At 34.0% G+C, this 23274-nt stretch overlaps 2 protein-coding genes across 9 annotated transcripts; one reads left to right on the top strand and one right to left on the bottom strand.

Moving 5' to 3' along the window:
- The first annotated feature begins 2298 nt into the window (after nt 1-2298).
- On the top strand, nt 2299-12690 carry LOC107763205 (rsm22-cox11 tandem protein 2, mitochondrial). 6 transcript variants are annotated; one of them, XM_075217567.1, is made up of 14 exons: nt 2367-2723; nt 5645-5696; nt 5839-6001; nt 8655-8920; nt 9064-9137; nt 9255-9349; nt 10002-10099; nt 10300-10383; nt 10904-10984; nt 11102-11185; nt 11269-11364; nt 11509-11592; nt 11735-11819; nt 11938-12690. In XM_075217567.1, exons 2-14 carry the CDS (start codon nt 5670-5672, stop codon nt 12270-12272), a joined length of 1572 nt encoding a protein of 523 aa, XP_075073668.1. In that variant the 5' UTR covers nt 2367-2723; nt 5645-5669; the 3' UTR covers nt 12273-12690. The 6 variants fall into 6 exon arrangements, with proteins under 6 accessions (XP_075073681.1, XP_075073683.1, XP_075073668.1 ...); XM_075217570.1 differs by having other exon boundaries at nt 11509-11588; nt 11731-11819; XM_075217576.1 differs by having other exon boundaries at nt 2384-2723; nt 5645-5754; nt 11509-11588; nt 11731-11819.
- A 1513-nt stretch (nt 12691-14203) lies between these two features.
- LOC107827036 (F-box/kelch-repeat protein At3g23880-like) lies at nt 14204-18293 on the bottom strand. 3 transcript variants are annotated; one of them, XM_016654092.2, is made up of 3 exons: nt 18133-18273; nt 15061-17780; nt 14204-14500 (listed from the first exon to the last, which is right to left on the bottom strand). In XM_016654092.2, exon 2 carries the CDS (start codon nt 16242-16244, stop codon nt 15093-15095), a length of 1152 nt encoding a protein of 383 aa, XP_016509578.2. In that variant the 5' UTR covers nt 16245-17780; nt 18133-18273; the 3' UTR covers nt 14204-14500; nt 15061-15092. The 3 variants fall into 3 exon arrangements, with proteins under 3 accessions (XP_016509578.2, XP_075073687.1, XP_016509577.2); XM_075217586.1 differs by having other exon boundaries at nt 15061-18293; XM_016654091.2 differs by lacking the exon at nt 14204-14500 and adding an exon at nt 14658-14786 and having other exon boundaries at nt 15061-18287.
- Between the last annotated feature and the right edge of the window lie 4981 nt (nt 18294-23274).

A 23274-nucleotide genomic window follows, 5' to 3' on the forward strand; every position in this document is an offset into this window, starting at 1 on the left:
TCCGTAGATTTGTGCCCAGCTTTCCCACAGTTGTAGCAATTTCCATTGAACCGCTTCTTGCTTGGGTTGCTTTTCGGTCCAGAAGCCTGCTTCCTCTTTCTCTTATTTTGAGAAGTATCCTCTACAATATTTGCTCCCATTATTGTTGAGGTTCCACGGCCTCTCTTTTCAGCAGCTTTGTTGCCCTCTTCGATTCTCAACCGAACAATGAGATCTTCAAGGGACATCTCCAAGTGTTTGTGTTTCAAGTAGTTTTTGAAGTCCTTCCACAAAGGAGGCAACTTTTCAATCATCACTGCTACTTGGAATGCTTCATTGATGACAAGACCTTCAATGAAAATTCTGTTAGTAAAAATACTAAACTTACTACTTTCAACATCAATATTAATATTAATTCGATTTATACCTTCAGCAAGGAGATCGTGAATAATCACTTGCAATTCCTGAACTTGGGTAATAATAGACTTGTTATCTATCATTTTGTAGTCCAAAAACTTAGCGGCAACAAATTTCTTCAACCCGGTATCTTCTGTTTTGTATTTCTTTTCAAGCGCAGTCTACAATTCTTTTGACATCTCCACGCCACTGTAGACATTATACAAATCGTCTTCCAGTCCGCTAAGAATATAATTCTTGCACAGAAAATCAGAATGCTTCCATGCCTCAATCACAAGAAAGCATTCATTCTCTGGAGTTTCATCAGGCAGAACAAGAACATCTTCCTTGATGAACTTCTGCAGACTTAAAGTAGTCAAGTAGAAGAACATCTTCTGCTTCCACCGCTTGAAATCTAACCCGAAAAATTTTCTGGGTTTCTTCGCCGGTGCCAATGCTGGTGTTCTGCTTGTCGACGCATTGACAGTCACCATTGGAACAACTTGATTTCCATTATCATTAGTCATTTCTGTAAAGGAATGACACAAACAAACGTTAAAATCACGTAGATTTTAATCTCCAACGGAGTAGAAAATCACAAAGGTTTTAATTTCCAAAACAGTGAATACAACACAAATATAGAAAATATTAAATTCCTTAAGCTTGTTAGTAAACTGTATTTGTAAAATAATTCTGGAAAATATAAAATAACATAAACAGAAATATCAATGAAACAAAAATTTAATCCGAGCCCACTGAATTCACAGTGTTTCCTTAAGGAATTTAATCCCCTCCTAGTACCCAAGGTTATGGATTATTTCCTCCCAGGATAGAACAAATTACACACTGGTGTAGTGGTACTTCAAACCCCAGTGTTTCAGCGAATACAAAGTTCGGTAGCAAATCACACTTACTGTTGCTTTCTTTGAAGTTAAAAATATGCAGAAGAAAGGAGGAGAAACTCAGAAAATCTTATGAAAAATCTGAGAGAATGGACTTGTATTTATAGCCAAAGTTGGGCTGGAAACTGAAGAGGTGCAACTCTTCAGAATGGATGTTTATGCAAAACGCCGATAGCATAAATGTCATAACATAAATGGCTAATTTATGCAATAATAAACCGGGAATTGAAGAGGTTCAGTTACACAACTGTATTTTGTTATTAAAACAGATATTTAATAATATTTTTGTTAATATTTTACTACTACCAAATAAATTTGGTCCAAAAAATTAATCAATCAATCGATCATTTGACAAAATCCGAATCCAAAGCCGAGCGAGCGACGACGACGGTGCAATGTTTGCCTTCTTCTCAACTCTTTAAGAGCTAGAAGAAGAGCAATTGCTTATATACCCATAAAAAACCTTTTCCTCTTCCAATATGGAACAATGTCCTTTTGTCAAGGGGGAAACTTAAAATTTTTATTTTCCTCCATTTCCCATTCACCATCTTTTAAGCCATATTAATGCTTAAACCCCAATAAAGTCCAATGACATATGTCGCGATATAGCAATTACTTCTCAGATGAGTCATCTTAATAACGTGCTTGAACTTATTGGTTGTTGCCTAGAATATGTAGAACCTGTTCTAGTGTATGAATATGTTGAGGATATAACTCTTCATGACTTACTTTTTCATGAGGGTTATTCATCTGTATCTTGGGAAAGTAGATTGCGGATTGCCAATGCAATCACTTCAGTTGGAAGTAGATGCTAAAGTTGTGCCCAGAATATTTGGTTATTTAGATCCAGAATATCTCCACTCGGATGTTGTTACTGTGACCTGTCCGACGGGACCACATCAAATCGATCGTTACATAAAGTGCCATATTTTATCGTTACGTAACGATGAATTTAACGATACAATACAATAAAATTTAAATAATAATCAAAATAAATATTATATTTAAAGTAACAATGCTGTACAATACAATAGGTAACAACCATCCAAACAAGCCGTAAAAAGAGATCAAATGAAGAGGACCCCTCCCACAAAAAAAAGAAACCTAGCCGCCAGAGAACGGACTCCCCTCCTGGCCGTTTCCACCATCTCCAGATCGGACCCTTCCCCCTTACTAAAAAAAAAACCCTAGCAACCATTGTCTTATTCTTCTTCACCTAGCTAGAAGCCGCCGCCCCCAGAATCCTACCTCCCTCTTTTAGAACACGCATCTGTAGACACACACACATTCAGAGAACGGAGAAGCACATTTCGCTAGCATTTGGTGTCGATTTTTTCTGGTTTTGCTGAAGAAACTATGTTGCTGTTATCCTCTGCTGAAAGCTTGAAGTTCGGCTCCTATTTCCAGCTCTTGTTTGGTCGTTTAGCACAGTTTTACTGCGTTTAGGTATGTAGATATTCATCTATTTTTCACTTTAAAAATATGAATGAAGATTTGAGTTACTCAAGCCATATTTCCTGATTGATTTCGAAGATGCGTCACTGAATCCGATCATATTTTCATCTATTTTAGTTTGTCGCTCACTTTGGCTTGAATGCTAAAACTGGAATTATTCTCTGTTTAAGTGTAGGTTTGCTAGATGTTTTATTATGCCTGGTTTCTCGTGAATTCATCAGCGGATTTGCCTTGTCGTTTCTATGTTAGCTATTTCTTCAACTGATTATTTTAACTGATTACTTGAGCTGAAATTAGTCATTGATTATTAGATCTGAATTGTAGGATTTTGAAGCCAAATGATTTTGTGTCTGTTTCGAACAATTGAAAAGTGGAAGTGGTGAAATTGCTGTGTATTGAATATGAATATATAGAATCTAGCTTTGAGCAGAACAATTACTGGAGATTTCTTTGTCAGCAACCTTATCCAAACTCAATTTGTATTAGGATAGTTTATAGGTTGTTATTAAAAATTTTGAGCTATGATTTTGTGTAATGAGTTTTCAACTTGGTCGAATCAGTGTTAACGTCTGGAGTAATATGCTTTAAAGACAACTTTGAAATCATGTTAAAATTCAGTTTGGTGCACTATTGGGCTTTTGTGCCCATGAGTTCTCTGGCCAAAACTCATAAATGACTGGCTGGGCCGAATCTTGTCAATAGATAGAATAGTAAGAACTTTAAAGTTGTAAATCATTTCTAGTGATTAAACTTATCCTTTTTCCACAATGTTACTTCCATGAATCGTGACCTTACAACAAATCTCAAAGTTAGCTTAGGTAAATAAGTAATGAACATCGTAGCTTGCTTTAGGCGCGATTAATTCGTGGCCATGGGTGCGGCTCCCGTGGCATGGTCAAGATACGTAAATCCCATTCTGATGTGCATTTCATGTGACCCGACCACAACTTCGAATAATAATAATAAACATATTGTAAATCACGGGTGCGTTTCACGTGGCATTGTTTGCAATGTGTACCAAAACAAACAAGTGCGCGACATCGTGACTTGTTCAAATTAATTCCATAAATATTAAAAACGGTTAAAAGGTAAAAATGCACAATAGGTTTCAAATATGTATAAATCAGATAATTAAGTTAATTATTAATAGTTGAGTGGCCGTGCTAAACCACGGAACTTGGGAGTGCCTCACACCTTCTCTCGGGTTAACAGATTTCCTTACCTGGTCTTCTGGTTTTCGCAGACTTTAAACAGAGTCAAATTTCCTCGATTTGAGATTTAAAATAAAACGGTGACTTGAGACACCATAAATTATTCCAAGTGGCGACTCTGAATAAATAAATAAATCCTATTTCGAATAATGTCACTTAAATTGAAAAAACTCCCTATCCCCCTCGGAAAAAATGAGGTGTGATACTTTCTTTTTTCTTTTTTACATATTTATCCCATATATTCATACTTCTTTCTTATATAACCATTTAATATAAAGTTATTTTATACCTTTAATTTTGAATAATATAAATTATAAGCAAATATTATACATCATACATATTAATGTATAATCCAAATAAAAATGAAATCATTGATAAGGTATAATTAAATAAATATTACATAATGGTAAAATTTAATTTAATTTTTACGTAAATATTCAACTTACAAGATTAGTATGTTGCTCCCATAAATGCTCTATTAATGCATTACGAAGTGCAAAATGAGCATCTTTGTGCATTACAGTCGCTAATGTATTAAATATTTATTTTTATGATAATTAATGAACATTGTGTTGTTTATCAACAACACATTATATTTCAGATTTTGCACTTTTTATTTTTTTTGATGGTTACATATTTTTATACAATTATAACTTATAATAAAATTAACTTATAATTTTATATAAAAATAAAATATACGAAAATTAGTTTATAAAATTATACACCAAAAGTAAAATATAAATTAATATTATAAAGATATTACATAAAAACTATAAGTAGTTACCAAATTATAATATGTTAGATTAAAAATGTTATATGATAAAATAATGATAAATAGTAATGGTGTTGATGAATAGTGTTACACCAAATTTGGTGTAACATTATTCACACACCAAATGGTATAAGAAATGGTGTTGGGTTGGAGTAAAAAAAACCAAATTTTACACTAAAATGACGTTTGGTGTCAAAATTGGTGTTGGGTTGGAGATGGTCTTATCCTCTGCACTGCCAGAGTAACTATCTGACTTCACTTCTCTTTCCTGACGGACTAGTAAATCACAGGTGAGAGGTCACCCCCTTTAGTTAAATTTATCCGGGGAATGCCCCGAAGGATTTGTACATATTTTATTCCGGGGAATGCCCCATAGTATTTTGTAATTGGAAGCCATGACGAGCATCGCGAAGGAAGCAATGTAGGCTAGATTAGAATTTTTATCTTTTTTTTTTATTTTTCTTTTATTAGGTGGGGACGACCTCGAGCCTTTTTGTGTGTTTATTTTTCTTTTGTGTTTTTTTTACCTCAGTTTGAATATTTTAAAAACTTACTAGATCAAGTATGCAACCGTACTAGTTACGGGATTTGGGGAGACCTTCTCCCCGAGTCAAATGAACCCCCTTACCCGAATCTCTGGTGCATACTTAGTTTTGGAGTCCAAAGTGTTTAAAAAGGAAAAATCATTTTTATAAAACGGTAACCAATGTCAGATGGCGACTCTGAAAAATCCTTTTGAACACATTTCTTTGTCACTTTCTAATTAAAAACCCTTGTTTGAGCTTTACGAATCTTTTTATTTTTTTAAGAGGGCTAGTGAAGTTGGTAAAAAAGGGGTGTGACAGTCCCACTACTCACCCTTCTCCACTTAAATACCATACTTTTGTCTGCTATATGGTCTGAACTTATGATGTGCCCCTACCACACAGGTCATGGCTTCACGCACTGCCACACATGCCATGCCAAATCCCCCTCTATAAGGTACTCTCACAGGCCCATCACAGCCCAACACATGCAACAACTTCATCCTACTGCAAATGTAACGAAGAGACCTTCCCTATAGCAGACCTTAAACCCTACTATGAAGCATTGAACCTCTAATTTGCTGCTTCTAATCTGCCAGAAATTCGCCGGAATCCGCCAAGCGCCACCAGAAATGGCGTCAATAGTATCAGAAACGGTTCCAAAGTTCACTGCTGAAGCACTCAAATCCGCAGCTAAACAATCTGAACGTTGCCATATTGTTCCTCTCCGCCTTCGTAGAGCTATCAAAAAGTACCTCCGAGGTAAAGTTTCAACCTTTTTTTATTTTTTATGCACGTTTGTTCAAACATTGATTTCATTAGGATGTGCCTGATTAGAGTATTTTTGCTGAAATGGTCCCTCAATTATTACATTTCATACTCAAAATATCACCATTGACATATTTATTCCTTCAAGCATGCAAAAGGATTAATTGGTGAAACTCGGTGCATGTGCTTGTGGGAGGCAGCAAGTACCATGTGGAGTTAGTCTAGCTTGTGCCCGGACACCATGGTTGTAAAAAAAGATTAATTTGTGACAATGGTGGTTGCTTATTGGTTTGTCAAGTTCTTGCGTTAAGATTTAGAGCTTGGTATTCCCGGTACTAAGAGCTTGATAAGTGTTTGGTTTAACCTTCATTTTTGTCTAGAGTTGTACTGATTTTATTTTAATGTGGAGTGGATATAGAATTCATGCTGAGAGTATCTGCGAATAACACGGGCTTAATACGGATTTGAATTCCAGTGCTAATGAACACAATGTTAGTTGACCCTTTTGTTCTCTCCGAAATTATGGCATATAAGATATCAACGAATAAAAAAGTAGTAATTAGTAACACTCATCGGTTCCCTTCACATTAGCAGACTACTATGTCATATTCATGTCATTGCCAAGTACAACTATGTTTCTTTTGCTGCCATACCTTTTCTTGGTTTTGCATCAGCCACCACTTTTCATATGCTTCAAATATTGATACCTTTTTGTGAACGGAATTTATGTTGTTTGAGTTTACTGCAATATTGTATGTCGAAGGAGATGAGAAAGCTTGATTTGGAATTGTGTGTATGTAAGGTACGGGAATGAGACTCTCTTTCAGGACTTATAAGACTTTCAGGAGTTTGAAATTCTATTTGGGGTTGGCTCAATGAGACCCATTATGTAGCAGAGTTTAATCCCATAGGTGTGAAACCAAAAGTTCTCAATTTATGTTTAAAAAGACTAGCTTTAGAGTACGCGCGTTGCGCGTGTTCTTCATATCAATGAATATAAAATTTGAAAAAATTACAGAAAATTTATTAAACTATGTAATGAGTTATAAAATAAAATTTTTAAAGTAAAAGCTTAATAAGAACTATTGATCCTATTAGCCTTCTTAATAAAGGAAAAAATTATATCATGCAAGAGCATTCTAATTAATGCCTTTACATAACTTCAATATATGAGTTGCACATTTACTTTAATAGCTCAAATAGTGTAGAATAATATACTGACTTGTCAAATATCATGCAACTATATTATGTTCTCATAGCCTTAAGAAAATAATTTCTATTTGCTCAAAGTACCTAATATAAAATTTATATTATTCCTATTGAACTCAAGTTGAAGAATACGAATAACAATAAGATACTCCATATATTATTAGATATAATTATCATAGAAAGAATTTTATTAGATTAGAAATATTTAAATCCAACAATATTTATTTCTAGAAAGAAATAACATGATATAAATTAAATCATTATATCATTATGATATGAGTTAAAATTTGCTTAAACATTATTTATATTGTTAATGTACTCAAAATAAGTTAAATTATTTACATTGTTAAAGTATTATTTAGCTGCTAAATCATAATGTAGGATTTGGTCTTGGAGCGCAAACCCATAATCAGACATTCGTAGACAACTCTTAAATAAAAATTTATAATTTGAGATTTTAACTAATATAAAAATATAATTGTACACTTTTTGTTTCGGTTATATACACTAAATTTAAAAAGGGTGCGCTTTTGCATGTCACACTTATAAAAATTCTCAAAAGAAGTTTAGACATATCAATGCTTCGTTAGTAATCTTCCTTAAACATGTACACGCTTGCACACCTATTTAAGTACTAAATTTTAATTTTTTAAAATCCTAGGACTTTTTACATTGTTTATATAAGGAAATAATTAATAACAATAATTTTAGTTGACTTCAGAATCCTAAATTTTAGGAAAAATTATCAAATGACTATTTTGTCTAGTGTGAACTCTATATATAAAGGGTAAAAAAGGCGAACGACATTTCGCTAAGGGCCTTTGTGCTTTTAATATAGTATAGATTTTTTTCTATCAGAGGTGATATTTCGAGGATAAAGTTAAATTAAGAGTGATACTTGTGGGATTATTTTTGGCCAAAACTGTGCCCTTTTCTTCACATCCTACAAATGGCCCCAAAGAAAGTGGAATGGATGAGATGACTTGTATAGCTGACCCTAACTAATTTGAGATTGAGGAATGGTTGAATGATTGATATGCTTTTATTTGCTCTCATCTTAATTTTTATGCTTGGGTTGGGCCTATTATTGCGTCGTAAGAGGAGAACTCAAATGGTTAGAGATTGCAGGCATAGTTGATTGAGTATATGTTTCTATTTCATCTCTCGCTAAAGTTTTGTGTTTGCGCTTGATCTACTTATTTAAGAGCTAGGATGCCCACCCCAACTAGTTTAGGATTGACATGCAGTTGATTGACTGATTGACATGCTTTTGTGTGATCTCACTCTAAATTGTGTTTTGGCTGGGTATACTTATTGTGAAGCAGGAAGAGCCGGCCCCAACTAGTTTGGGGTTGAGGATAGTTGGTTGACTGATTGATTGCCATTCTATTAGATCGCTCTCTAAAGTTGTGTTTCGGGTGGATCTAATTGTTTGCAGAGCAAGAGGAGCCACATATGAAGAGAAAAGTGTTGAGGTTATCAGAATCATTCAGCCAAATAAAGGAAGTGAATTTGATGCTGCCAACCTCCACATCCAAGGAGCTTGTTGAAGATCCTCTGAAGTCTGTTGAATGTTCACAGCGGTGGAAAATTAAAAGCGCCTATGGTGACATTGGCCTCAAGTATAGGGAGGATGAAACAGTGGCCTATGTGGCGTCCCGTATGCCTGCCGTCTACTCTGCTCTTTATAGAGTGCTTAGTGAGGTAAACAAATATGATATCTAATTGAAATGATTTTTTACATTCCTATTTTGTCCTTTCAGATGAATTTTCCAAAATTTGGGTTTTGAAACATGAATATGAATTTGGTTGCGAAAAGTGATTGCTTTGATATGATTTTACTTTAGGTTCGTAGAAGATTGCCTGGGTTTTCACCAGCTAAGGTGTTGGATTTTGGGGCTGGGACTGGTTCTGCATTTTGGTGAGAAGAATATTGATATTGTATTTAGTTGATTTCTGCTGGTTAATTGTCATACCTATATGTTAATATCTGTTGACCCTTTGGTTTAATAAGTTGTTGAATTGTGTGGTTATGCAGGGCACTTAGAGAAGTGTGGCCACGGTCGTTGAATAGAATTAATTTGGTGGAGCCATCACAGTCCATGCAGCGTGCTGGACAGAGCCTTATAAAAGGTACATTCTGGTGTTCTATGGATTCCTTCGGATCTGGAAAAGTCTGATACTCTTAGGAAGCATTTTTTTGAATCCTAATTACTAGCTATTTACTGCCTCGTTGATCAGCTAGTTAATTTTTCTGAGTCACTGGCTTATGTGGAAGTATGTCTATTGTGCTTTTTTGATGTGAAAGTATATCAAATCTGTTCTTCAGACACAATGTAATACAATTCTATATGTGTACATCATATTTTTATAAATCTGATGCAACTTGTTCCAGCCTTGCAAATTGTCCTCTTATCAGAGTATAGAATTTGCCAACAAGAAGAAGATTTTGTATGCCTTGAGCTTTTGTCATGTATATATGAAGGAGATTCGCTGAGATTCACAAGCCGCAACCTACGATGTCATATCTTGGAGTCATTTGCTGTTATCCGTGGGACTTAATGTGCTGCTTGATATTGTGGCCTGTTACTGTTGTACAATAAAGGAGTATCTAGGCCTGTGGTTAAGGATTGCTTTCTTGTTTCTCTCTCTCTAGCAGTTTTGAGTGCTTTACTTTTCATGAGTGCGAACCTATAACCCCTTTACATATATTTTTATTACTATTCTACCGCTGTATTTAGAAAAGCTGATAAAGGTGGCAAAATATGTCCTGTAATTGCTGTAGGTCTTAAAAATTTGCCACTCATTCAAAGTTATGGAAGTATTCAAGCACTCTCTCAGGATGTCAAAAAGAGTGACAGACAACATGATCTTGTGATTGCTGTAAGTACAATTTTGTTGTGGTTTGCTCCTTAGATTTTGTGTAGGGGCTTCTCCAAATTATAATACTTTATTACTTCATCAAACTATGAAGTATTTCTTTAATGTGTTTAATCTTGTCATTGTTAAGAATATATGTTGTGCTCTGTTGCATCATGTTTTGATTATGGTGCTGATTAGTTTTAAATTTTGTTTGATTGAAGTCATACGTACTTGGAGAGATTCCATCTCTGAAGGACAGAATCACGGTTGTGCGGCAGCTCTGGGAACTGACAGGAGATGTTCTGGTAGGTTTTGAAGTCCATATTTCAGCAGTCCAAATCCCTTCCCCCATCCGCCTCCTATTCCCCCACCCACCCACCCCAAACAGAAAGCGGGAAGAGCCTGCTATTCCATTTCTCCTACAGACTTATTTTTCGTGCATCCAAGTGGCAGGCTTTTTCATCAAGCTTCAACAGTTAGTCGATTCATTATGTTTGTGTTATCTGAAGTTTCTGATGGTTTAGGGAAGTTCTTCTGATCTTCAAGTACTATATTATATGCTTTTCTTCAAAGTTTTCACATACTATTGATGTTTTTAGTTCTCAATTCACCAGTTCAAGTACTATCTGAAACTGATAACTTGATCAAGATCTTGGAATAAGATGATAATTAGTTTGTCTTCTCTCTGTATTAGAAAAAGATAAGAGGGGAAACCTCATTTACACGGCTGTAGTTCTACTAAATATCTCCTCCTTATCTCTCTATCAAAAATCTTCTTTTTGTAAGAGAAAAAGCTATTTCCTCTAACAATATACTGTTGAGCAGGTCTTGGTTGAACCAGGAACACCACAAGGATCTAATATTATATCTCAAATGCGATCTCACATTTTATGGATGGAGAAAAGGGTAAAATTCACTTTTTTGGTTTTTGCTTGGACGGCGGGGAGGGAGCTGGTTTATTCCAAGTTGGGATGTTTATTCTAAATGATCTTTTTCCCTTTGTTCTAAAATGGTAATTTCTAGAGAAGCCGCAAACTAGAAGATGCATCTGGCAAAGAATGTAAAGCATTGACGACACTAAAGAATGGAGCATATATAGTTGCACCAGTAAGCGTAAAGTTTGTAATGAAACTACCTGAATAGATTTGCACTACTTTTCTATCTCAATGAATTTGTTCTTTTGTTTGCAGTGTCCGCATGATGGAAGTTGTCCTTTGGATAACACTGGAAAATATTGTCATTTTGTTCAACGCTTGCAGAGGACAACATCACAACGTGCCTACAAGGTTTGCCTCATATTCCTTTTCCCTACAAAATGTGCACTCTGAATTTGATGAAGTCTCCGTTTCCTGTGTAAGCTTGCATTTTCTTTCTCCCAATACATGGGTATTAAACATGTTTCTGATTCCGTTTCTTGCATGGTCTGTTAGCGGTCGAAAGGTGAGCCTCTACGTGGCTTTGAAGATGAAAAGTTTTGCTTTATCGCTTTTAGACGAGGACAACGGCCAAGGCAAGTTGTTCATCAAGAATACAACATGCCATTAGTTAAATTGTTTTTAGCTTGTTGTATCATCACAATTGTGAAATTTCATTGTTTCTGTTTCACTACCTTAAGCTAACCTTTAATTGAACTTATTGTTTCTTTCAATTAGGGAGCCTTGGCCACTGGATGGTATGAAGTTTGAGACTTTGAAGGAGCAGCATGCCAGAAGAAATCCAGAGGATTTAGAGATTGACTATGGTATTTGTTTATCGGTATTCTGATCTTTGATTTGCTTTGCCATCTAAAAACTTGTTTATTTATCTAGAACCTGCTGTTAACACATTACAAAATAGTGACACTTTTCCTTTTATGCCAGAGGACCAGTTCATCTCATCAGAAGATGAGGATGTTCAAGATGAAGATCCAATCTCCTATGATTCCGATGTTACAGAAACAGACGCCATTACTGAAAATGATGATTGGGAGGAAGAAGGCGAAGAAACAGCCCATGCTAATCTTGGTAGTGGTTGGGGAAGAATCATATACAATCCTCTAAGAAGGGGCAAGCGGGTTGAGATGGATATTTGTCGATCAATGGATCGAGAAGGCACTGAAGGCTCGTTTGACCGAATTGTTATTACAAAGAGCAAAAACCCAACATTGCATCATCAGGCTCGAAGATCAGTCTGGGGTGACTTATGGCCCTTTTAGATTTTGTTAGAAAAATGGCCCTCGGGGCTTTGGTCAAGAAGTAAGAGCGCAGCGCATGATGTGTGAATTATGCGCACGTAGTGACAAAAACCTGATATTTAAATGGAGAAAGTTTCCGGGACGGGCCATGGTCCGCGGATTATCGAACTATGGGCAACTGACCCTTGGTGATTTATCGGATATGAAAAAAAATTTATTAGAAAAAATGTGAAAAGCATAAAGTTGAGCAGATTTCACGTGTGGGCAAAGGTACTGTAATACATGTAGTTTTTTCATAGCTAACTATTGCTTGAGGAAAGAAAAGTGAACCAGATAGTTATTCTGGTAAAGCAGAGGATAAGATTGAGCAGAGGTTTGCTCAAATGGCACTTTGCTCAAGAAACAATAAGTGAAGATATAAATGTGAATTCTGCACAAATCATTTTACCATTTGCATGTGAATCACGAGTTCTTTTTCTTTTCCAAGTGAAAAATGTGAATCATGTACTCTCTCGTTAGTTTAAGATAAAATGAAGATTTTTAGAATTTATGGTCCTAAACAAGTTAAAATGAGTCTAGAATATTTATGTGATTATAAAAGTTTCTCATAAGGGTGTAAATGGAAGTTTAAATTAAATTGTTTTTAAATTTAGAAAGATGTCATTCTTTTTGGAACGGAGCAAAAAGAAAATAAGCTCACATAAATTGAAACACAATCGTATAAAATCATAACATGTACTGGTGTTATGCCACGTGTAAAAACCAGAGTGGGACTCCATTTGATTTGGGATGTGTTATTTATTATTAGGCTCATGTGATTATGTACTCCCTAGCCAAAAGAAGAATAGTTTTGTTACTATTTGAAAGGTGAATGATTTTTCAATTTCCTAATTTAATGAGTTTTCGTTTTAGGTGACTTTTTGATAATATGAGGAAATTGATTTTTTTTTCATAATAGGTATGGTATGACTAAAGTCATTTTTTTATGAAAAAATATTTGCTAGAAATAATATTTTCCAATATTCATTTTTGGAAAAATAAATATTATAGACTATTAATAATATTAGTAAATCGTAGGATATTTGCACATAAATTTGTAAGATCTATTTACTTTTGATAGAAACATTTTTGTTTTGAAGTATTTGATCATGGAAAATAATTTTTGAAAATATTCTTTGTTTTACCATTACCCACAACAACAAAAAAATAGACCTTTGTGAGTCATTATTTGGAGAGTAGCATGTACTTCACCTAGTATTATTACATCATACTCCCTCCAATTCATAATAAGTAATCCTTTGGTCTTTTGGTTTTTTTATTTTTGTTCAAAATAAGTGTTCTTTTACATAATTAAAATGAATTAACTTTACTTTTTAAAATTTGTCCTTATTTACATATATCAATCAGTCAAAGTTAATAATACGCAAATTTTAATTAAGAATAATTTAGTTAAAATTCTTATTTCTTTTTTAAGAATTACTAGTATTTTATCAAAGGGTCCGTTCTTTAGCAGTGCAAGTCCATTCTTTAAATACTGCTCTTTCTTCAGCTTTTCTGCAGAGGCAGAGGATGATATTAGTTTCCTCTTTAAGAGAGAGAGAGAGCAGCTTCAAAAGTGAAAAAAACAGTACGTAGTCAAATTAAATATCTGACGCTCTATATAGCAAATTAAAAAATCACTCAAAAAAGTTTTTAAAAGCGACGCTTAATATTGAGCAGGGTTTTCCTGCAAATCCACTGAGAGCTTCAGAACCGAGAGAGACTAGTCATGAGTACTTTACTTTTAGGGATTTCAAAGTGTTTGTACTCAAAAGAATGATTAGGAGAAGAAAATAAAAAAGACTAGGCAAAAGAGAATTATTTTTAAAAAAAGTAAAAAAAAATTGTATTTGTTTGTTCATTGAAAAGAAAGAAAGGGCATAGGGATATGTTGTTAATTGAAATGTGGGAAATTGGGAATTCATTTATTGTAATTACTTATAAAAGGAATTAATCAAAAAAAATGGTTTGGTCACCAATGCACTAAACCAATCACTTGAACATGGGTGGCCACAAATATATTTGACCACATAATTGAAAAAATTAGTATTTTATGCATAGCCTAGGGAGGGGAGCATGGGTGCATGTACCCCACCCCCTCCACGTAAATCCGTCTCTGCCTATAGGTCACAAGGAGACAACTTTACCGTTGTTCCAAGGCTACCGTTATACGATTACACTGGGCTGTTGTTGTTGTTATTGCTGTCAACCTGCATGAAGAACCAAGAAGATCTTTAAATTTTGTACCTTTTACAAGTGCAATAACAGAACAGGATCACTAGAGTAAGACATCTTAGGGTATAGAAAACGGATCGAAACAGCAATGGCTGGTCCACCAGAGAGCAAAGAATGTAGAAGATGTGCATTAGCAGGACATAAGCCAAGACCAATTGTTTTCAAGCTATACAAATAACATTCCAAAATGCATTCTTCGAATTGAGCAATGCAATATTGTTGAGAGCCCCATTACTTAGGATCGATAGCCAACTCTCAAATCTGTGTTCATCACAAAGAAGATTATATGTTGCATGGATTCATTGTAATAAAAAACTGGCAGTAAAAGAGCTCATGTAACACACAATCGTACAATTACCATGTCTTTCATTTTCCTCACAAAGTTATACATGCAACATAGAGGTGACTAATATTAACAATCCAAATTTAAACTTTATGCAGAAAGCTAATGAACAGCTAAACCTTCAGAAACAAGAAGAAAATCAGTCAAAGATTTCACATGGACTTCACTGGCTCATTAGTCAATAGTCATTACCTGTGAAGCTTTTTTGCCTCAGAGTTTGGCTCTCAAACTTTTTCGTTCCCATTGTCGTGAAATTTGCTAGGCCAAGATTTAGTTACTAAATCAAGTAAAACCAAGCTCTCCTTGTATGCAAATAGTTCTATCATCTCAGGATTCCCTTGGAAGTGAAGATCTTGAAATTGTTGGTTTATAGGGTCATAAATAGAAAAGTCCCCCTCAATGGATTCGAATATAACCTCTCCATTCTTCATAAAACATAGGGGCCAACAGATTTTGAATGAGCAATCAATTTTAAACTGATGGCACCAAACTTTTAAAGAACAATCTTCTTTCATCATCCAAATATGCCACCAATCTAGTGATTCAGGGCAATGGACAAATAGGTAAAGTGAATCACGAAATACTGCTAACGATCCAGTTAATGCACCATCGTCGAGGTAAGACTTTGGCAGCTTTATTTCTTCAAAAACGTGGCCAGCCATATCGAAAGATACAATAAAGTCATCATATACAGTTTCATTAACCTTTCTTGCAACCCAATATATCGATCCATCTAGAAATGCCTTTGCCATATGGCTTGTAATAAAGTATGAAAGATCAATTTCAATCTTTGTCCAAGAATCTGTTTTCAATGAGTAAACTTCAACAATAGGCGGAAGTTTTGGGGGGTCTGTTAGATTCATTTGCTCAGAATACAAAATCCTTACCACCTTATATTCATCCAATTTAGGAATGTAACCAAACCCAAACACCACATGAACAGGAATGTCAGGAAGCTGAACAGTAGAACTGCTAAGATTCTTGACTATTTTTGTGGCTGGATTCCAAAAATACATGTTGCAATCAGATCTAGGAGTTATAGGGTAAAGAAGAAAGAGAACACCATTGCAACAGCCAAAGACTTCAAAACTTTTAGTCGATTCCCACAAAGGAAATTCCGGGTTCTTGTGCTCGGCAAATGTTTCATCACAGTACAAAGTGCAACATTCTTTTTCCCCAACATCTAAGATATCTTTACTTATCAAGTAGCTTTTCTTATATGATGAATGCTGATTCATATGCATCTTAACAAAATGAGGATCTCTAATAAGATTAAACCAAGATTTGCAAACACACCTGAATTGCATGAGAGCTTTGACTGGAAGTCTTGACAAAATGTTTGTTATTTCATCACCAGGTGGATCAGCAGAGATCATCGTGCTTATTAAGATAGTAACGGCAAAAGAAGAGCCAAAAGATTGGCCAGATGCCTAGCGGATTTGAACAACTTTTACAAGATCAAAGGAACAGGGAAATTTAGCACCAGTAAATGAAGCACTTACAACTCTACCAATTAGGCAAGGTCATAAGTGAGAGAGCGACAGAGAACAAACTTTCAAATCTGGGAAAAACATGAGGACTATCAGAGACACCACCGAAACAAAGATAAACATGGATACATCGAAGATGACAACTGTCGCGCTGAAGAAAAAGAGGAAGAGTGGTGAACAAAAGGAGGGTGGAAGTTGGAGAAACCGACAACAATTAATAGGAGAGCGGTGGTGAATAAAGAGATTGACACTGAGCAACCGAAAGGATAATAAAAGGAAAGTAAGGGTCTACGGGAAACAAATAGGATATGGACAATAAAATCTCTCACAACAATGTATCTACAATGAAATAGATATTGAGGGAGAGGTGGAGCTTGGATTCTATATAAACCTTCTCTACTTAGTTAACATTAGTTCCCAAGTTAAGATGATGCCTAATTTTGCTAAGTTAGGATCTTGATAACATCATAAATGTTAGCCACTGAACATGTTACCATTCTCAAAAAAATAAATGTTAGCCACTGAAATATTGTATTTCAAGAAGATTGGACAAGGATGAGTATTAGAGAAGTGATCAGTAAGAAAATATGAAGCATACATAAAACTGAAAAGGTCCTAATTACCATAACCAATATCATATGATTCGACGTGTGTAAGAAAAACAGTTGATCATGTTTAATACCTCATCATTTGTCAACTTATCATCAAAGGAAAGTGTTATGGGTACATGTTTTCAAAGACTAAAAGTTTCGTCTAAGGCATGGACCTACTTAAACCTTTTCTGCTGAAGAACAGAAAATAGAAAGACCTATTTGTGCACACTGAACAGTATGATACAACAGATGTGTGAGCAATAAAACAGACATACTCACGCTCAATCTTAATTAAGGCAAGCAACTATAGTTTTCATTTAATGAAGGTTTAATCAGACAAAAATGATCTTCTGACTATGAACCGCTAAACACATGGTTGTGAACACCCTTAGATCATTGTGTTCTATGAAATGAGCACGTTATGTCTATCCAAATAGATATTAATTACTAATCATATGCAGAAAGTATCCCCTTATCTGCAAATCACACAGAAGGCTAAAATGTATATAGTAATTAATTTGGTAAATTTAGAAGCAAAGTCCATCACTAGTTATACTCCACTATTGATTGCACTAGTTCCACAGTGCAACAAATTATTAATAATCCTCCCCCAAGCAGTGTCCGGTACGCGTTTTGGGGCCCGACTAATCAGGATTCGCGCCGTAAAGTCCTACTTTGGAGGTAAAACACTCCTTACCAAAGGCGACTCCATACCCAAACCCGAGACCTCTTGTTAAGACTGAAAGAGTACTTACCACTACACCACCCTTTGGTGGTGATAGCTAACTACCTTCCTCTTGATCAAATGCAGATACTGTGGTGTCAAGAGCTGCACATAATTCAAGATCATTTTATTCAGGAACCCTAGGATACATAGCTCAATCTAATTATTCCCATATGGCTATAGCATCCATTTGTAGTGTTAGAATCTATGTAAAAGGAAAAAAAAATGTTCCAACTCTAATAACAGAATGACACGTCAAATTAATCTGTTTTTAGATCTCCAATGCATAAGAATAAGAAGAAATAGAGTTTTCCTTCAACATTATTAGCACAATTGAAAAAATTGGTGAGAATACAAATAGAGCTGAATGGATACAGATAATTCAATAAAAATTGGTATGCGATTTGAATATTTGTACCCTTCAACTATAAGCTTAATTAAGATTTGAATATATTACCACTTGCGGAGCAATGGACGGGGAAATGGTTTCGCCGGAAAACCTCGCCGGGAAAATGGACGGCTGAGGGAGATGAGTAGTCGTTATCGAATTGGGCCGAGCAAATGGATTTCATAAATAGCCACTTTTATGAATGTTTGTTAGAGATTAGCCACTTTTATGAATGTTTGTTAGAGATTGGCCACTATTTATTTTATCTTGAAATATTAAACTAAAAATGTTAATTTCAGGACAATAAAACTAAAAGTGATGATATACTGGCTAATTCTTAAATAACTGTCCTTTATAGTGGCTATCTAGTGCCATTTCTATATTTTACTTTGTATTGGTTAAGAATTTTAATCTATATTAGTACTTTATGTTTTATATTTTATTTAAATAAAAATTAATTAAACTCTTTATAAAAAATATTTAATTTTTTTTGTTTTAAATAATACGGATTGTAACAAAACTTTTGCTATCCTTTTTCGTAATTTGACACTATAAAGTATTTATTTTGAAAGATTAACCAAACAAAAATGACTTATAATATTACAAAAAGAGCATTTTTCAAATAAATTGGCCATTCGTAAACTATTACTCTCCAAAATTACTTTTTTGTAAAGCAATTTAGAAATTAGAATAAAAGTACTTTTAATTACAATAATAATTAAAAATATATATTATTACTACTTATACTATTATAGAAACGGCTAGCGAGAGGAGGTTGGGGTCGTAGGGGTAGTTTAGGAAATAGGGGTTATTTGGTACATCCATGGACACGCGTCTTTCCAGTTTCAAAAGTTCATGTAATTGCTTTGTTTTTTCTCATTTTTAGCTTCATTTTTGGTTGCCACATGTATACTTGATAGCTGCTACTAGGGGTGTATATAGGTCGGGTTGGTTTGGATTTTACAATTACCAAACCAAACCAATTGTGTTGGGTTATTAAATATAAAAACCAAACCAAACCAATAAAACTCGGGGTTTTCACTCTCGGTTTTTCTCGGGTTTTCGGGTTATTCGGGTTTTTTTCCGATAAAATTTTTGTTGAACAAAACATATAAATTGTGCTCAAAATATTTCTTTAGTCCTGGTAAGATGCAACTATATAAAGTATTTTTCAATAAAATAATACAAAATATGAGATATGTCATGGTATTATCCTAAAATATTCAACAATAAAGACAATAAAATTATGTAATATAAATATTGCTAATTAAAAATCCATAATAAAATAAATATAATCTAAAAGTACTAAGTCATGCTAAAATAAGTAGACTAATAAGGGAGTATTAATTACATGATTAAACGCTAAAGAAAAAATAAAAATAGGTTATGTATCTGAATTATTGCAAAACAAAAAATAGATATTCAATACATTCTCGTTCGTAGTATTGAATTGAATGTCTTTTATTAGCATTAGTATTGATTTGATTTTGGTTTGGGCTTTTGTTAGCATTATTTAATTTACTAATGTTAATGGCTATAAAACTTATTGGAACATTCAAAAGTTCTAAGTCCAACCTTGAAATAATATCTCAAAAGATAAAATTATGAAATCTTTTAAGAAATATTTATAAATTACATCACAATAATTATATTTATATATTAAATATATCTAAAATTTCTATATATGTAATGTCGGGTTGGTTTGGTTTCGGTTTGACTTTCTTTAGTTAAAACCAAACCAAACCAATTATGGTCGGGTTTTTTTTCCAACACCAAACCAAATCAAACCAAACCATAGTCGGGTTTTTTTTCTCGATTTGACTCGGATTATCGGGTTGGTGCGATTTGTCGGTTTCCTTTGTACACCCCTAGCTGCTACCAAATAGATCTCATAGCAAACAAAAAAGGTACTTATACATGCTTAGAAATGCAAGAAGGTGCTGGTTTAGATAATTGGTCACTCCAAAATATTTTTAAGGCAAAATACATATGTTACCACCTGAACTATGGACCAAATCCCCCTTACACACTGACGATAATAATATTATACACGCAACATTTCTAAAGTGTAGCTAGTACACACCATTTTTTCCAGATGGCATGCGCGTGTTTAACTAAAACATTGTGCGCGTATAACCTCTAAAATTTTATTGAGATCCTTAATTAAATGCCACGTGTCATAATTTTTTTCCTTATATCTTTTCTTAATATGATAGTAAAAAGAAACTAGAAAAGGGGAAACCAGATCTGGCTTTCTTTTTTGTTCCTTGTCATCCCAGCTTAGATCCATCCTCCCACTTTCCCCCACCCCCCTACACCCCTTACACAAAAAAAATATTATTTTACATTTCTTCCCCAAATCACCTTCCGGCAAACTCTCACTACAACAATTAAAGCCAATTTAAAGTGGGTTTTTGCATTTGAAGTTATAATCCAGCTTGATATTATGTTTCTTCCCGTGTATAAAAAGAATCATAACAAACATTTAAAGTATTTTCCTCTTCAATTGCTGCTGGATTTCTCGTTTTCAAACAAAGGTTTCTTTTTTTAAATAGGTGTGGAGAAGGGGGACTGTGGTATTTGTTGATTTGTTTTGAACATTAATGGTGATGGTGGTAGCTACGACGTTGGTGGCAGCTATGGCGGTAACAACAGTGATAAGGTGGTGATAATGGAAGAATGAAAAATTATTTTAATTTTTGGTGAAGAGGATGAGAAACGTGGGGGGGGGGGGGGGTGGGGGGGGGGGCATTGTTTCTTTTTTGTTTGTTTTCTTTTAAATATTATCAATTGGTGTAAATTTAGTATTTTCTTTTTTTTCTTGAGTTAGGACACGTGTCACGACCTTATTGGCGCGTGACCTCACACATATTTTGAAAAGCTGGTCAAGAAAAAAAGTGGTGTGTATTAGCTACACTTTAGAAATGTTGCGTGTGTAATATTATTATCGTCCACAGAAAGTGTGTAAGGGGAATTTGGGCCATAGGTTAGGTGGGTACTTATGTATTTTGCCATATTTTAAATTAGTACATATCTCAGCAGGATACCCATGAGGGGTTAAATATATGACCATTATTAGTTGTAAATAATAAAGAATAATTTGTACATCACTGCTAACAAAAATCTTTATATGTGGAATTACAAATAATATTCATGAACTCGCAGGATTACAAATAATCTTTACTGAATTTTAGTAATTTTCACTTGCTTAGGAGAACAATAATATCTTAATTTATTACCTAACATTACCTCACGTGTTTACATAAATTAGGTTACTGAGCTTTTTCTGAAAATTCATGGAATGCTACTGATAGTGAATCTCTTTTTGTCCTAGATTTTTCCATTACAAGTTACAACATTACCAATGCCTGTACAGTCTATTAAATTTAATTTAACGTATTCTAGGGATTTATTTGAACACCCAAAAAGGACATAAAAGTGATAGTATTATGAAAAAATTATAGTTACACGTACACCCACTTTTATACTAAGGTAAAATTGTTGCGATTATTTTTACCTACCTATACCATATATGAAACCTTATTACCCTCAATGTTTAAGGTTTGATTTAATTACAAACCCGTATACCAAATTACCAATCCTATACCATACTTAATTAAGGGTCTAATTAATGAGCAGTTTTTACTCCTTAATTAAAGGTATCCATATATCCCACGTTTCTCTCTCCCCTTAATTCCTAAGATCTGACCATATTCGTTTTCCCCCTCCCATTTCTTTCTCTTCTCCATTCCTTCATCTTCTCAAAAAATACAGAGATGAGACCCATTGAGTATATCATCTTCATCTGCCAGATTTGTAGTATATTGTCTTCAGCAACACTAGCGACGACCCAGTCTTCACATGAGTTCCATGAGAAATCAGAAATTTCACTTGTATGGCCACCATGAATAAAGAGCAACTCCGGTGGCCCATCTTCTGCTGTTTTGTTCTTCATCAATCCTGGAAAAATTGATTTGTAGTTATTTGTAGAAATTTTGTAGATAAAGAGAAAATTTTGTAGTCAACATTTTTTTCCAACATAGATTGTAGTGTAATTGTACTATAAATGTAGTAATTTTGTAGATACCCTTCAAAACAATACTGCTTTATACATACGTAAACCGATTTGTAGTTTCTTTGTAGATTTTTTGTAAATGTAGTAATTTTGTAGATACCCTTCAAAACAATACTGTTTTATACATACATAAACTGATTTGTAGTTTCTTTGTAGATTTTTTGTAGATTAGGAGAAAATTTTGTAGTCAATATTTTTTTTCAATATAGATTGCAGTTTAATTGTAGTATAAATATAGTAATTTGTAGATACCATTAAAACAATATTGCTTTATACATACTTAAACTGATTTGTAGTTTATTTGTAGATTTTTTGTAGAAAATTTGTTGACCCAAGCGCATCAGCTCACTCCCGTCAAGAACAAGAGCTCCTCCCTATAGTTGACGAAAACAGAGCCTTGCATATTTAAATATGCTCAGCCATTCCTAAAAGAAAAAAAAAGGTAAACCAAATCAAAAAAACCCTGAGCTTTAGAAAGGGAAGACTGGTATATATTTAGAGAAACAGAAATACGTGAAAAATGAGGAAAGAGAAGCCTGCAGAAAAAGGAGGAAACAAATCTAATGTGAATATGAAAAAATATTTAGTCCCAAATTTTTAGGCGCCTAATTTGGAAGGAATAAACTATTCAAATTTTTATCCCAGATTTGTAGGCTCCTAATTTGGAAGGAATCAGCTCTTAATATTGAGTATTTAATAAATGGTATAAATTTTGTAGGAAAAATATAAACATGGCGAGTAATAATGGAAATATGCACATTTTTAGTAATAAAGTTTCATATATGGTATAGATAGGAAAAAATCCTTTTATACAAATAGTTTGTCATATTTATTGTTTACTTTTTTCTAGCCATATGCATAGTTTATACATCGATATTACATAATTATACACATATAAAACATAAATTATGTATATATTATATCTTCACCGGCTATTTTTAGTTTACGCAGTTGGATGGTCGACTATTTGAATTAATTTTTCAATTGTTAGAGTAATATATAATTGCAACGAACCCACTTTATAATGTCCGTTGGGCAGCCAAATTTATGAATTGGTTCTGATTTAAATGCTTGCTAAAAATTTAATCTTTGTAGAAAATTAATTTTGATCAAATATAATTTATTCAAACTTGTTC

The sequence above is a fragment of the Nicotiana tabacum genome, chromosome 1, assembly GCF_000715075.1.
Source record: "Nicotiana tabacum cultivar K326 chromosome 1, ASM71507v2, whole genome shotgun sequence".
Classification (NCBI taxonomy): Eukaryota; Viridiplantae; Streptophyta; class Magnoliopsida; order Solanales; family Solanaceae; genus Nicotiana; species Nicotiana tabacum.

Bases quoted from the DNA above. Each gene is read 5' to 3' on its own strand.
- LOC107763205 (XM_075217567.1), top strand. From the start codon at position 5,670: ATGCCATGCCAAATCCCCCTCTATAAG. The intron at 8,921-9,063 runs GTAAACAAATAT...ATTTTACTTTAG, and splicing joins TTTATAGAGTGCTTAGTGAG to GTTCGTAGAAGATTGCCTGG. The intron at 11,593-11,734 runs GTTGTTCATCAA...TCAATTAGGGAG, and splicing joins GAGGACAACGGCCAAGGCAA to CCTTGGCCACTGGATGGTAT.
- LOC107827036 (XM_075217586.1), bottom strand. From the start codon at position 16,244: ATGATCTCTGCTGATCCACCTGGTGATGAAATAACAAACATTTTGTCA.